The sequence below is a fragment of the Panthera onca genome, chromosome F1, assembly GCF_046562875.1.
Source record: "Panthera onca isolate mPanOnc1 chromosome F1, mPanOnc1 haplotype 2, whole genome shotgun sequence".
Classification (NCBI taxonomy): Eukaryota; Metazoa; Chordata; class Mammalia; order Carnivora; family Felidae; genus Panthera; species Panthera onca.
In genome coordinates, this window is record NC_138355.1 from 4,775,410 (window position 1) to 4,790,145 (window position 14,736).

A 14,736-nucleotide genomic window follows, 5' to 3' on the forward strand; every position below is an offset into this window, starting at 1 on the left:
TTCGCAATTGCGGCTGTAATAAAGTCCCGTGCTCCACCGACAAACAGTAAGAAATCTTCTGCTCCACCTTTTAAAGGCTTTGTCTCCTACTTCTATGGAGAACAGCCTTTCGAAGAAAATGCACAAGCTACCAAGAGCCTGGAGAAAACACAGGGACCGAGACCCCTATCTTGGCCCTGCGGACGTGTGCACCGCTGCTGTTTACCCCCAGCCAACTCCAAAGTGATGGTAGGGGGGTGAATACTATTAACTTTTCTAATTTTAATCTCTTAGAGTTTTTAAAAAACTCGAAACAAAGCTAAATGTGAAAGGTCTGACCTTCCCACGTATCCCCCTCGTGGTGATTACCAGTCCAGGTAGAAAAAGCTCAGCCCTGCCCTGAACGTGTCAGTTAAAAGTCTCAAATCACAAAGTCACATCAGGGTGATACCTGTGTAATGAATCATAGGACCTGTTGTCAAAAACAATCTGATTTTTCCTTGGAGAATCCCGTCTATGAAGGGGAAAAACCATTTAAAGGGAAATACAATAGAAAACTTTTAAAAAGTAATTCTCATGAGGTTACCGTTTTATAGGTTTGCAGTCACAGCAAAAACAATTAAAGGAGTCCATTACCCTTCAAACAATCATTTTTTTCCAGTCCAGAAGACGGTATCTGGACACAAACTCTATCTACGGTCACGTGAGGTCAGTCCCTCTACTTGACGATGACTGAGGACAGAAAGGGGACAGACGCGCGCTGACCCTCTGCACAGACAGCACACACGCAGACACAGTAAAAGCTGCCCGCGCCGAGTATCGCAAGTACCAAGACCCAATAAAAACCACCGCCGCTGTAAGTATACACAGATCAACTCTTCTCAAAGAGCACGTAAACAACTTTTCTTCTACCTTGAATGTAAGATCTGTGAGCTCTTATTGAAAACCACAGGAAGAACCCACAAAGGTTCCAACGGTACATTCCAGCCACAGTCTGAAGTATTCGAACACTCTTGCTTTCCCTCTACTATCACTCAGCTTCACTCAGCGACTACAGCACAGCGCAGCACCTGGCGTGTGTTGTAAGGTATTAACCCACCTCACCACTGACGTAACTTCGACAGGGACATTCACGACAGAAAGGGGTACTTTCACTGCCCTGCAAGGGTGAGGTGCACTTAAATAAAAACGTGAAGTGGCCAATACACTGGCTCTCAGAAGGAACAGGGGAGGAAACGGGCAGAAAAGCAATACAGTCCTGAGTGTCTCAGACATACTTCTAAAAACCTCTTAGGGCTTAAAACTGCTTGTGGTGACATTTTAAGGCAGGAATCACTGGCTGGATCAAATCCATCAAAAGGTGCATGAATGGTCAGGAAACAACCGACAGTTTCACAATTTCCATTTCGGGAAAGGAGAAGCAAGCCATCCACCAGAGCAGAACACGATTACGACACACTCCTGAGGAACAGGATCCAGTGTTTGGTGACTCAACAGAAAACTCCTTTTCTTAACGTGATTTTCAGAACACTTCCTTAACTTCCTTTAGAGATCTGAAAACTTTCAAGGAATTCTTTTTAAACTTGTTTTAATGTTTATTTATTTTTGAGAGAGAGAGAAAACGAGCTGGGGAAGGACAGAGAGTCTGACTGGGGGCTCGAACTTACAAACTGTGAGATCATGACCTAAGCTGAAGTCGGACGCTTAACCGACTGAGTCCCCCAGGCGCCCCTCAAAGAGTATTTTTTCAATGAACCCAAACACATCGAGGAACCTCCTGTGTTTGGAGAACTCTCCCAGGTCCCTCCCGAGATACCCCTTCCGGTGTGGACTTGGGATTAGCTTCAGGCAAGCACAGCAGGGAACCCTTGTCACTAAGGTGGGGACGAGGACTAGACGCGGAGAGAAGGAATTCTAGCCCACCGCACTTCAACCTTCAACAGACACACAGGACACCACCGTTCTGGTCTCTGGGACGCACCGGATAAACTGAGCTTCAAGACGTGCTCGTGAAGAAAAGCCATGCAAACTACCAGGGACGCGCTGGAAGGCGAAGGCCCTATCAGTCAGGTTATCTGATAAACACCAATCTTTCTACTCTACTGAAAACACGGCCACAAAAGCAACTCCTGCATTTTTTCCAAAAGTCAGATACACTCATCTTTCAGTCACAGAGAAACCAGAAGATTCTATACACTGAAAAAGGCTCCGTTTCTTGGCGGAACTCACGTAATTCTGCCACCGCCCCGTCTCTGCCGGCACAGAGAGCCCAGAGAAACACACCCAATTTTACGATCAGGCTGATATGGGACAGATCAGGGGCGGGGGCGGGGGCGGGGGTGGGGTGGGGTGGGTGTCTATCCTCGTATTTTTCCCTTTTTAGGTTTCTATCATTAGAGTCAAGTCTGCTTTTTAAGAGGCAAAAATAAGGCAAATAAGGCCAGAAAGAAAAGCCAAAAAGCTGTTTGGTCCCGAGACACATACTTTTTTCTGGAAAAAAAAAAAACCAAAAAACAAACACCAAAAACAGAAGTCCTTTAAACTGTCTCAGAAATCAAGGGAAAGTCTCATCTATGTTCAAGACCTATGATACAAATCAGTTATGACAACAAAACACGCCCAGCTAAGAAATGCTGTTTGCGAAGACCACGCCTCGTGGCCCGGGATAAACAAGGTTAGCCAGTCTTGTTTCTGGGCACTTTTTCTAAGTTGACTATAATTAAAGTTTCAACTGAGAGAGAAACCAATCTTTTTACTTCGGAGATTCAGAACTTCAGGTTTTATTTTGCTCTTTCTTAAACACTAAATGAAATTTCTCTCCGGCTGCTTTTCAGTTTGAAACATAAAAGTTTCTTTCAAGACTTACGTTTACAAAATGAAGGATGTCACTGAGACTAATGGGGAAATGTGACTATGTCACATCACATCATGGTTCAATGTTAACTTTCTTGCAAGCGAGAACGGTGCTAGGGTTCCGCGGGAGGACAGCCTGCTCCTCAGGGAAAATGCAGAAGGATGAAGGATTCAGGATGAAGCAAATTTGCAAACTGCTTTCCAGAACTCCAGAGAAACAAGCGTGGGTGTGTAAATAGGAGCTCAAAGCCAATGTGGCAAAACTAGGAACTGGGGAGTCTGGACGATGGGCATACGGGTGTCTGCTCTTCTCTCGACTTTTCTGTAGTTTTGAATCCTTCAAAATAAAACCATTCGGAAGGACCAAAGCGATCTCAAAATTTCAGACAGCTGGCTAACAATAAGCATACGGTGGGGTCCAGACAATCACTAGGAAGAACAGACCGTGCTCGGTGGTTTCCAAGAGCAGTAGCATTACAGGTTTTATTTGCTCCTTTGCACACTCATATCCACCATTTGATTTTTCCTACAACGGAAATGTAGCCGCTAACCACGTGTAAATGTGAACCTTAGAGAACACAGGTACCTGGAGATGACAGGTGACTTGCTGCCATTCACTGTATTCGCTCTTTCCCAAGGTTTTCTTGCTGGTTCTTAAAAATATGGAACATAAGTTATTAAATGCCTTATGCGCTCCCAGAGTTACCGTGAAACAAATAACAAAATCCTAGACGCCACTGTACATGTTTAGGCAGTAATACAGATAAATAAAAAATTTCTCATTTCAATTCTGAACTTTAATTAAAATCTGTAAGGATCCTGGGCGCCTGGGGGGCTCAGTCTGCTGAGCGTCCGACTTCAGCTCAGGTCATGATCTCATGGTCCGTGAGTTCAAGCCTCACGTGGGCTCTGGGCTGACAGCTCCGAGCCTGGAGCCTGGCTTCGGATCCTGTGTCTCCCTCTCTGTCTGCCCACCCCCTTGCTTGTGCTCTGTCTCTCTCTCGCTCTCAAAAGCAAACATTAAAAATTTTTTTTAAAACAGTAAAATCTATAAGGATTCTAATTTGTATAACCTCAGACCTTAAAACAGGAAGAAATGAATAAGCAAGTGTGACCAGCCCCCCTAGGAAAACTGCAGACTGTGAAATGTAAAACACTGTATGTCTGCAAGCCAGGGGCTAAAAGTCTAACGAGCAGGACTCCCGACCGGATGAGGAGTTCTTGGCTTCTCGGTCTATGGATACGCCTCAGGGAACATGCAAATGAACTATGAACACGTTTGTATAAAAATACAGTCGGCCACCCCTTCTCATTGGGGGTGGGAGGATTCATAGCTCTTTTCACCTTGTGAACAGCTCTGGGACCCTAACTTACAGTGGAGCTCTGAAGAATCTGTGCTCTTGGTAACAACATACATACAAATTTTGGCTTATGGAAGAAAGATAAAGTTATTACAGTAAGTGGTTCCCAAAACAGAGGATTTTTAAGGAAGGCAATGTCAAAGTGATCTGAGTCCTATTTAGAGGAAAAACAATTCACAAAGTCACAGTCTTAACTACAAGATAGCTATCGAAGTACCAAATAGTCACCATTCAATAATGAGAATATGAGACTATGTTGGGTTTTTTGGAGAATGGGTTACAATCACAAAAATGGAAATTTTTTAGGATTTCTAAATAGTGCAATTCTAGAGGTCGCTGGTAGTCTCCAAATCAAAACGAGTAGGAATTAATGTGGACATTTCTCTACAGTGATTACTTATGGGTCATTCAAGATAGTAATTCATTGAAATCATCAAATTTATTCATGTTGCTTTATTCCAAATTAGATAAAAAAGCTGAAGAGACAGTCCAGCTCTTTGTCTTTTGGTCAAACACAAGGAAATGACACGTAAAACATGAGAGCCTCACATCCTAGGCACGGACACCGCGCTCGTGCAGTGCCCGCAGTGACAGGTGGTTTATTTGTATTCTGCATGAAATACTCTCCACCCAAGATTTCTCCACGTCAGAAACTGAATTGTCAGAATTCAACAACACTTTTCGAAGACTTTAACGAGATTTTCCTTTTACCTTACAAATTAGAAGCTTTACTTCCTTATCAGTACCACCCAAATGCATGATTAAAATGACAATGCTCTCTAGTTGAGAACGTTTTGAAAGATGGATGCTAGTACTAATAACTACAGGCTCACTTAATCTTTTTTTTTCAATAATGGTTTTTAAGGTTTATTTATTTTTGAGAGAGAAAGAGACAGAGAGAAACGGAGCATGAGCAGAGGAGGGGTAGAGAGAGAGGGAGACACAGAACCGGAAGCAGGTTCCAGGCTCTGAGCTGTCAGCACAGAGTCCGACGCGGGGCTTGAACCCACGAACAGTGAGATCGTGACCTGAGCCGAGGTCGGCTGCTTAACCAACTGAGCCATCCAGGCGCCCCTCACTTAATCTTTACCTTTAAGAATCAATGATTAAAGATACTTCCCTTTCATCTATGTATATTTCCTTGCTTTAGCAAATAACTTCAAATCATTAACAGTAGTACACGCGGAATGTGTTAAAAATTATGATTTTCAAAGAAAGAATCACCAGAAAAAATCTTCAGGTTTTAACGGATCTCCCAATATCACAGAGGCAGAGGAAAAACAAGTCATTGCTTCTGAGCGTGAACGAAACACTTTTAACATCTTCGTGGCCAAGCAGGTACTTGGTCCAAACATGGGTAAAGGGGAATTTTTAATTGAGGGGCGTTAGTATTTTGAGAAGGTTCTCAAAGGTTGAAATAGATCTCCTAAACTTACCGGGTGTACTTGTCGACGAGGCCTTAGAAGTGACGGGCTCGGAATCTTCCTAAACATACAGAAACTCGTATTAATCACACCACATCTGCTAGAATAACCCGGGGCACAGACTCAGTGCCGCACTCTCCTCCGCCTCCAGTCCTACTGGTGCGCTGCCCGCCGTGTCTTTTGTCAGCCTCCTGCCCCTTCCGTTGCAGCACAGACTGTCCTCCTCTGCCCCAACTCCCCTCCCCGGGTCCTGTCCTCGAGCACCCTCCCTGAGCGGCACCAGCCGCCGAGACAGAGCCAGATGTCACAGACGGGTCGGGGTAATGGCACGGAACACCAAACTCGGGGGGGCGGCGGGGGAGAACACCTGTACTGCTCAGACACCGGTGCACCGGGCAGATAAAGCCCGGATGACATGGGGAGGGAGGAGGGGGCGCAGCCCAGAACCATGGGGGAAACAGTTCAAAACCAGGACTCGGTCTAATTCCTTCGTTTTCAACAGCAGGTAACTGAGACCCTAAGAGATTTTAAAGCTCGAGTGAAAGGTCATTCTCTCATCTAAGGTACAGCACTTACTCTACAGGTTAGAATTCAGTCCTTTCCCCACAAACTCAACCCATCTTATGAAGAATGCTAGTAAACATTTATACGTGAGGCTCCAAACAAGCCATCTGTTGTACGTGAAGGGCCGAAAGAAGCAGTGACAGATTCCAACTAATCTCCGACACCGTCTCCCGAAGGAGCTCCCCTGGCTCTCGTGCCCCAGCCAGGCAGACTCTTCATGAACTCACGTGTTTGTCCTCTTTCTGTTCGGTGTCTATCGTTGATCCCTTTTCAGCAATTCTTCTCCTAGAAAGAGGGTAAGTCAGATTGTTAAAAAATTCATCTAACTTTTAGCAGAACAACTACTTCTCCAGAGGGGAAGAACTGTGCCCGGCTCAATTACAGCTGAATGAAACGAACACGACCCTCTCAATCGTGACCACGTTCACGTAACTCCTCGCTTACCTCCTGGCCAGCAGGGCGCTCATCTCCTCCATCAGCCCGCTGCCCCCTAACGGGAGGGGTCCGTTCCCGCGACCCGTGTCTGATTTGGACAAGGCTGGGTTCGCGCCGATGGTGCTCCCTCCACTCGGGAAAGAGGCGTCCTCCACCTTAATGAGAATAGACACACAGTGAGCCCCTACGTTAGACGACCTGAGCGTTACATTCAAAACAGAAGGAAGACTTAATTTCAATACAAACATCTAAGTATTACTTGTAAAATCTTTTTCAGAACCTATGGAGTGAATGGCGTGGATTTACATAAATCGGTGGAAGTTTCATCAAAGTTAACGTCAACAGCAACGGGATAGAAAATAACGGGATAAGACATGTCTCCCTGTTCGATACACTGACAAGGACATACACTTTGGGAGGGGGGAAAAAAAAGTGTAACCTGCCCCCGAATGCATAATACAATGAGGAAACCTACCAGGGAAACCAAACTGGAGGAGGAGCCACAAAATCAGTGCTTTGCAGACGTCAGCAACGGCAACGTCGTGTAAGAAACACTGAGGGGCTGACACAGATTACAGCATACTCGGGACATTACGACTAGATGGACTCCAGGATCTTGGGCTAGAAAAGTGGCGTAAAAGACATCACTGACCCCAGATGCGATCTGAGTAGGTCTGTAGATTGTTAACAGCCCATCGATCCAGCTTCCTGACTCTGATCATTCTACAGTGGACACACAGGTGCATGTCCCCGTCCCTACAAAGCAGGATTTACGGACACTGTGGAGTGGCGTGTCTGACAAAAGGGGAGAGTACTGTGTTCGCCCAGAAGGAAACACAAACACGCGGAAACATCAAAGCAGATACTGCAAGCGGTGAGTCTGGGCGATGGGTTCACAGAAACTGCACTCTCTCAACTGTTCTGAAGTATAAATTATCTCAAATTTTTCAGTCAATGAAGTTCACGAAAGTAGAATACGGTAAACTCGGTACTTGAGTCGCTGAGAAAGGACAGGACACACACACACAGAAAAGGGGACACGGAAACGCATTTACCCGGGACACTTTCCTCAGTTTCGCTCCGGCAATCGCAGCGGCAAGTCCAGTCAACGGGCGATTGTCTTCAGACACTGATCCCGCAAAAAATCCAGATGCGGGGAGTGGGGGCGCGGGAGGGGGCGGAGGAGGGGGGGGGACCTGGTTGGGAAGGGGGGGCGGGGGCGGTGGGGGCGGCGGCCCCGCTGCGGGGAGCGGAGGCGGGGGCGGCGGCCCCGGGTGGGGGGGCGGTGCTGCGGCGGCCGGGACGGGGCCGGGTGGGAGCGGCGGTGGGGGCGGAGGTGCGGGTGGTCCCAAGACACCGCCTGCAGGAGAGAGACGTTAGACAGCCGGTCAACGGGGCGCCGCGCGGTACCCTCTTTGGGAAGCGGTGCAGGACGCCACCGCCTCCAACACTCACTATTGTTCGTGAGCTCCGCTTAGCACAATGTTAAAGTCTGGATCAGGGTGAAAAAGATACTAAAATGTAAAGCCAAGATAGAGGACTTCTTACTTTCGATTTTTGGGTGTTCCCGGGATTTGGTAAATAAAATAAGTGCTCGCAAAATCTGCGCCGGGGGCAGCGTCCCCGAAAACAAGCTAGTGTATGTGAGGGCGGTTAGTAAGGCCTGAAGAAACAGACCCAAAGTCGTCTGCGTGCACCCCCAAAGGCTGAGACGGTAAGTCTGCAGTGGTGGAGACCCCGCCTGTGCCGACTGAGACCATGAGAGGGCGTGGGTCCCCATTCCAGTATCTTACACACGTTCCACACTTAAATCCGGTGTGCACAGAATCACCAAAATGAAGGAATCTACTAGAACACAGCGCAACCTCAAAACAACCAGAAGTAATTGAAGGATCCGGAATTGGAAGTAGAGAGGTTTTTTTAGTCTAGAAGACAGGGGAAGAGAGAGATGTCTCCACATCTAGTAAAACCACAGAGAGAGTGAACACGAACTTCTTTCGTATCGGAAGAACGACCTAGTAGGCACTCCCCTCTTGGAGGGTTTCAGGACAAATAAAATGCTATTTGCACAACGGGTGGGGATTTTCTGCAGCTGCTAACTGAGCACTGACTGAGCGGTTCACACAAGCTGAGAACACCAATGGCTCCTAGAAGACCACAGAGCAGGGGACGCCTCTCTTCCCGGGCAGTGGGCCCCGAGGGCAGGGCGGGGTGGCTGTCAGGTCAGGCTCACTGTGCCTCTCTGTCCAGCACTGTGGTCACATGTTACACATCTGCACATACTAGAATTCTGGCTCAGTGTTTAAGCCAACTTGATAAGTCAACGAGAAAAAATATGTACACAGCAGTAACAAGTCTTATTACTTAAGAACCAAGATTTTTTGAAGGAGGTGTTTAAATCCAGACTGTAACACTGTTTCTTTATAAATACCAATCTGTCCTATTCCTTCCTTTACTTCCTGCTAATCCTCTTTTTGAAAAAAAGAGTTGCTGAGCATCGTCTTTACTTCCAGACCCAGGTCCTCCCCTACTTGCAAATAACCCACCCTCAGAAGGTCACACCCGCCCTCCCCCGTGACCGTGACGGCACGGCTGGGCAAGGGGAGGGGCGGGAGGGATAACGGGGGAGGATGCGTATTCCCTTCCCACCACCCCTTCGGCCCACCACCGCCCGTCACTCGGGAGCGCGGAATCCGCTGGGGCATACGGCAAGCCTGCCGTTCCCTCCCACCCCTTGTGCCAAGTCAGGCTGCCCCGCAGGATTCAGGGCGCACCTACCCCCTCGAGTCCAACGTGGGAAGCCCAAATGAGACAGGGCCCACGCCCGGAACTGTGCCGAGGCAGACTCTAGGATGATACGCTTAATGCCTACAGCTGGGCACCAAGTCTGTCCTCCAAATTTCCCACAGATTAAAGGGAGACAAGGGAGATCATATAGTCACTGTGCAGACAAACGTGTAAGTAACGTCTTCCTAGTGAAATTGAAAAGAGCTGTGTCGTGGGGGCCACCAGATACCGGACCCCCGCCCCCCTCCGCCCCGTGATCCTGTGGGAGACACCCAAGTCCCAATCGCTGTGGGAATTCCTCATATGGATCCTCCGAATGCAACCGATCCAGCAGAAGACCACCTCCCTCGTCGGCCACTTGTTCAAACTACAGACCGCGTGGCACGGTGACGGGAGGCCGTCCGCCTGGAGACACCACCCTCCCCGTCCTTCCAGGCAGTGACGGCCGCTGGCGCGCCACCTTTCGAGGGACGAGCCGTCAGCGGCAACGACGGAAGCCTTACCCTGTTGGGCTGGAGTCTCGGCCGGCTGAGAGGCTGCCTGCGAGCCTGGCTCAGAAGCAGAGGAGTCCCCCAGCACAGAGTTTAGAGGAGTCTCCGCAGGGGCAGGCGCAGGGGCAGCTGCAGAGGGAGAAGGGAGAACACTAGGCTTGGAGGAGGGAGCTGAGGCAATGGGGGTGCTTGGAGGAGGAGAGGCTTGAGGTCCACAGTGTGAGCGCGGTGCGAGGGAAGGCGGCGGCGGCGGCGGCGCTGCTGGCCCTGAGGTAGGCGGCGGAGACACCGGACACGTGACAGAGTCAAGCGGCCCGTTGGGTGCTGTCGGTGACGGAGGCAGTGGGGGCACAGGAGAAGAAACACAGACAGGGAGGACAGGCCTCGGACCGGTCGCTTTGCCGGGGGGGCTGCTAATCATGACCGGAGGAGATGGAGGGAGGGGCGACACAGTGCAAGTAGACCAGGCACAGGGCTTCGCGGCCGGAGGCTGAGAAGAGGGTGTGTTCACGGGAGAAGAAGGCCGAGAGTTTTTGTTCAGAGGACGAGGAACCGTAGCGTAATGGGGAAGAACGGGGTGGAAGGCTGAGCCTACAGATGCTGCAAAACGTGTCGCCGAGTGCCGAAGAGGCGGTGTGGGGGGCGTGCAAGTAGGTGGCAAAGCGGTCACCACAGCATAGTCAGGACTGGCGTCTGACCCTGGAGCTGCGATGACTTTAGCATAGGATGGAGGAGGTGCCGCAGGAGGCTGGCAGCCGGCATACTCGGGCAGCGGCGCGCTATACGGGGAGCTGTCGGAGGGCGGAGCTGCGGGAAGGTGGGGAGCGGCAGCAGAGACGGGATAAAAAAGGAGAGAGAAAAAGGGAGCTAGTGAAGCCACAAAACCAGCACTCGGACACAGTGCACGCACGCAGACCGCGGTTAGTCCCCGAGAACGCGCTCACTCGTCCATGCATCCCGAGACCCAGGGGAGGAGGACACGGGCTCGCTTTCCGTCTGGCGAGCGTACTGACACACGACATTGCTCACTTAGCTCGTCTTTGGCAAGAAGAAGATTCTATCTCAAGTCTCATTATTCGGTCCACTAAAAGGACATTCAAGTTACGTGAGTAGGACCACAAACAGAAGAGTAAGTCTGCTTGTTGTTTTACGAACAAATAGCGAAACTGGCAAAAAGTTTCACAGAGGGCTAGGGGCCCCTCGTTCCTGCTTATTTGTGGATAAGTTTTGTTTCTTTGGTTGGCTACAACCCCAGAAAATAACGAGGCAGTTAAGAACAAGTAAATTAGCTCAAACGACAACCCATCAACCACACTGAGACCTTGGATACAGGCCATATGGAATAGGAAAATAATTCTGAGATCCTAGGACAGTAAATGTCAATTTTAGTGAACGTCTCAAACTGTGCTTTTTAACGCTTACATCTTTCGATAAATTCCATCCGATTTAGAAATTTTCACTAATTTTTTGCAGTACTAGAATACATGCAAGCCAGTCAGTTTTAGAGAGGGTACTTTTCGCCTACTATTCTGAATTCCTCCTTCAAGCACTTTCGAGCACAATCAAACAAAGTTCTTGAACAGGACAGGAGTCAGGACAATTTAAGCAACCTCAAAGGGCGGGGGGGGGCTGTGTTCTAGGTTCATCCAAAGTAAACACTTCCCACAAAAACACGCACTTTACAGCCAATTTACAGGGAGTGAGAAGACTTGGAAAGCCGGGCCGCACGTTTCCGACTTTCAAGCCCCCGGCGCTAAGTGCAGTAACACCGCGAGGGGGAAGGAGGCGGCAGAGCAACAAGTGCGGCCCGCTTCTCGGTGTCCCACTTGCTGCCCGCCCCCCACGCCTCCCACGCCCCCCGCCCGCCCCCGCCCGCACATGCACCCGCAGGGAGCACGGCGCGCGCTTCTTACCGGCGGCCGACAGCCGGCGCTCCCGCTCGCGCTCCCACTCCAGCTGCTCCTGCCGCTCCAGCTGCTCCTGCCGCTCGCGCTGCTCCCGCTCCCGCTCGCGCTCGCGCTCGCGCTCCCGCTGCTCCTGCCGCTCGCGCTGCTCCCGCTCGCGCTGCTCCCGCTGCTCCCGCTGCTCCCTCTCGCGGTCGAGCCGCTCCAGCCGCTCGCGCTCCAGCCGGTCCTGCCGCTCGCGCTCCCGCTCCAGCCGCTCGCGCTCCAGCTGCTCCTGCTCCAGCCGCTCCCGCTCCGCGCGCTCCACGCGCTCGCGCTCCACGCGCTCCCGCTCCAGCTCCTTCTGCCGCTGCTGTTCTTGCAGCTGCCTGGAATTCCGAGACCAAAGCCATCAGGGCCGCGCGGCGACGGCCGCCGTCCTTAGACGCCTACTCGCGACGAGCCCGCGTGCGCCTCCCTTACGAGGCACAGGCGAAGCGAGCGGAGCCTGCCGTCCACGGCGGCCCGCACCACTTCCCAGCCTCACGGAGAGGAGAGTAACTTAGCAGGGTCACTAGTAGCACACGACACTAACGGCTCATTTTAGTGTGCACTGTTCATGAGGGAAGTGCCACAAAGAAATGAATTTTCCAAGTAACTGAGCGTACCACCGTAGTGACCAAGTCACTATTTCGAATGTTCACAAGTTAATACGTCATCATTTTAGAAATACAACGGCCGGCGAGCCACGACAACAGCTCGCCCAAGTTTGCTCCATTTATTTTTAAGCCGTTTCCCTACTGCTTCCAAAGGATCGCTACCGGCAGATTTGCTAGGAGAAAAGGTACACACATCTTAAGATTCTGGATACATGGCTCCAAACTGTTCAGGATTAGTGGCTGGGCTTCCCAGCAGCCCAAGGATAGAGAGAACCTCCTTTCACCACTGGGGTCTTTAACTGCTGCTAATGCACTTGCTGTCAGTCACGCGACAGCTGGCCTCCTGGCCCCTGCAGCCTACTGGGACACAGCTGCGTGCGTCCTTTGATGGGTTTTCTCCCCCGACAGTTAACATTCCATCCTCATTTGTAGAGCTCTTTTCTCTATTAAAGCTAACAACCTATCGTCACAGATGTTGGTCGTATGTATTTTGAACTTTTATTACGGCTTTTTAACTGCCTTTGATTTTTAAAGTGTCATTTAAAACTGTAATATGTTAGATTTGTTAAAGTTGTAATACGGCTTTTAACTTTTACATAGAGAGTCTAGTGGTGGGATTCCTTCATGTGCTCTGCCTCTGACATCCCTCTTAGCCCCTTCCCACAAGATTATGGAATTACACGTTTCTACAACAAAATCCTTAGCTCATATGAAATTCATCTCGGGTTTGGGCACGCAGTAGTGAGCCACATCACTGTACCTTTACTGGCAGAAGATGCCACCTTTCTGTGTGTTGACTGTTTCTGAAATTCCACAACATTTGGTTCGTGGATGTTTGTCTAGAGTGGCACCAGTATGCCTGGACGTCTGAAAGAAATTATCTAGTAGGGTGCATCCATCCTTATTCCTCTTCCTTTTGAGTTTTTCTAGAGGATTCTCAGATACTTCGCTTTCTCTGGCTAAGTTTTAGAATCACTTTGTTAAATCTACCCCTTCTGCCAAGACCTACCCTTCTCAGTCCTATTAACACTTTCTGAACTTTGAAGATCGATGGAAAACATTCATGTCTTTTAACCTCCTTGTCTAAGAGTGTATGGAATGTCTCAGTATTTATGCAATTAAATTACTATTTACGCAATTAAATTAAAAATCCCCTTCTTTCATGCTAGGACTTCAAATGCTGGCTGTGGAATCGCTGTGATTATATTAAAACCTACAGAGGCCCAATGTATGTGGCTGTGAAACATATAGCTTGCTTTTAACTTCCATACATACATATAACAGAGCAAGCAAAGGTCTCCAAGTACCCACCTGGACCTAAACAACAGTCTTGCCATAAAAGTTAACTTTCCCCAAATAAAAATACTCGGCCCCATCTTCTACATAATAATCTCATAGCACCGTGGGTAAGATTAAATGAAGGAATGCCTCGAAAGCTCTTTAAAAAGTGCCTGAAAGCATATGAACACTCAATAAATGTGAGCTATAATAATAATTGTTTGGAAATTTCAAATTAGGACTTTCCTTGGACTGGCTAATAGCCTGGCTGGGTTGCAATTAGAGGCAGAACTAAATGACAGAGGGTGTATGCTAATCTTTGTTCCTCCCAGCACTAGTAATAAACCACTAAGATTCTTCCAGAAATCTCTCCCCGTTTCCTAAACTGACTATAAAAAAGGAAAGAGCCCACTTGACAAGTGAACCAATCCCACTTCTGTCGGAAGAACCCGAAGCCTCCCTTGGGACAGGTCACCGGACTTGACAGTATTGCAGGAGACGGGGTGCCTGGGGGGCTCGGTCGGCTGACAGCTCAGAACCTGGAGCTGCTTCAGACTCTGTGTCCCCCTCTTTCTCTGTCCCTCCCCCACTCACGCTCTGTCTCTCAAAAATAAATGCTAAAAAAATATTTTTTTAAAAAGAATATTGCAAGAGAGAAGCAGAAGAAACCTACGGCAGTGCTCGGGACAGGCAGTGGTGGAGATACTGGCTGGAACATAATAAATCAGATTTTTAGGGCACAGTACTGACTTTGTTATGCTGCTGGACAAACGCTAGCTGCCAAAGTTACGGAGGATAGCAATATCGCTGCAGGGGTGAAGGCAAGAAATTCGGTGTACTCACAAGGATGTTTTCAATAATAAACTGGGTAGACAGAGTCGGTTCTTTTTGTAATACCTTCTAATAAATAAACTTGGCTGGGATGTACCATTAAACTTAAAACACGGTCTGTGTCAAAAAATAAGGGCATACGCTATAATAGAATCGTCTAAACAACCTATTGGTCCAAAAGGCGAAGAGAC

At 49.1% G+C, this 14,736-nt stretch overlaps 1 protein-coding gene across 13 annotated transcripts in view; it reads right to left on the bottom strand.

Annotated features, from left to right (window-relative positions):
- The window catches only part of ENAH (ENAH actin regulator), a 136,406-nt gene that overhangs the window by 10,354 nt on the left and 111,316 nt on the right, over positions 1–14,736 (bottom strand). For 4 of the 13 annotated variants that reach the window (XM_078440791.2, XM_078440790.2, XM_060643294.3 and 1 more), the window contains 7 exons: positions 11,808–12,166; positions 9,907–10,701; positions 7,672–7,976; positions 6,626–6,771; positions 6,409–6,466; positions 5,630–5,678; positions 3,419–3,485 (listed from right to left, as the gene is read on the bottom strand). In XM_078440791.2, coding sequence (XP_078296917.2) covers positions 3,419–3,485; positions 5,630–5,678; positions 6,409–6,466; positions 6,626–6,771; positions 7,672–7,976; positions 9,907–10,701; positions 11,808–12,166 — 1,779 coding nt within the window. Of the gene's footprint in view, positions 1–430; positions 494–3,418; positions 3,486–5,629; positions 5,679–6,408; positions 6,467–6,625; positions 6,772–7,671; positions 7,977–9,906; positions 10,702–11,807; positions 12,167–14,736 lie in introns of all 13 variants that reach the window. The other 9 variants (XM_078440789.2, XM_078440788.2, XM_078440787.2 and 6 more) reach the window with 5 other exon arrangements.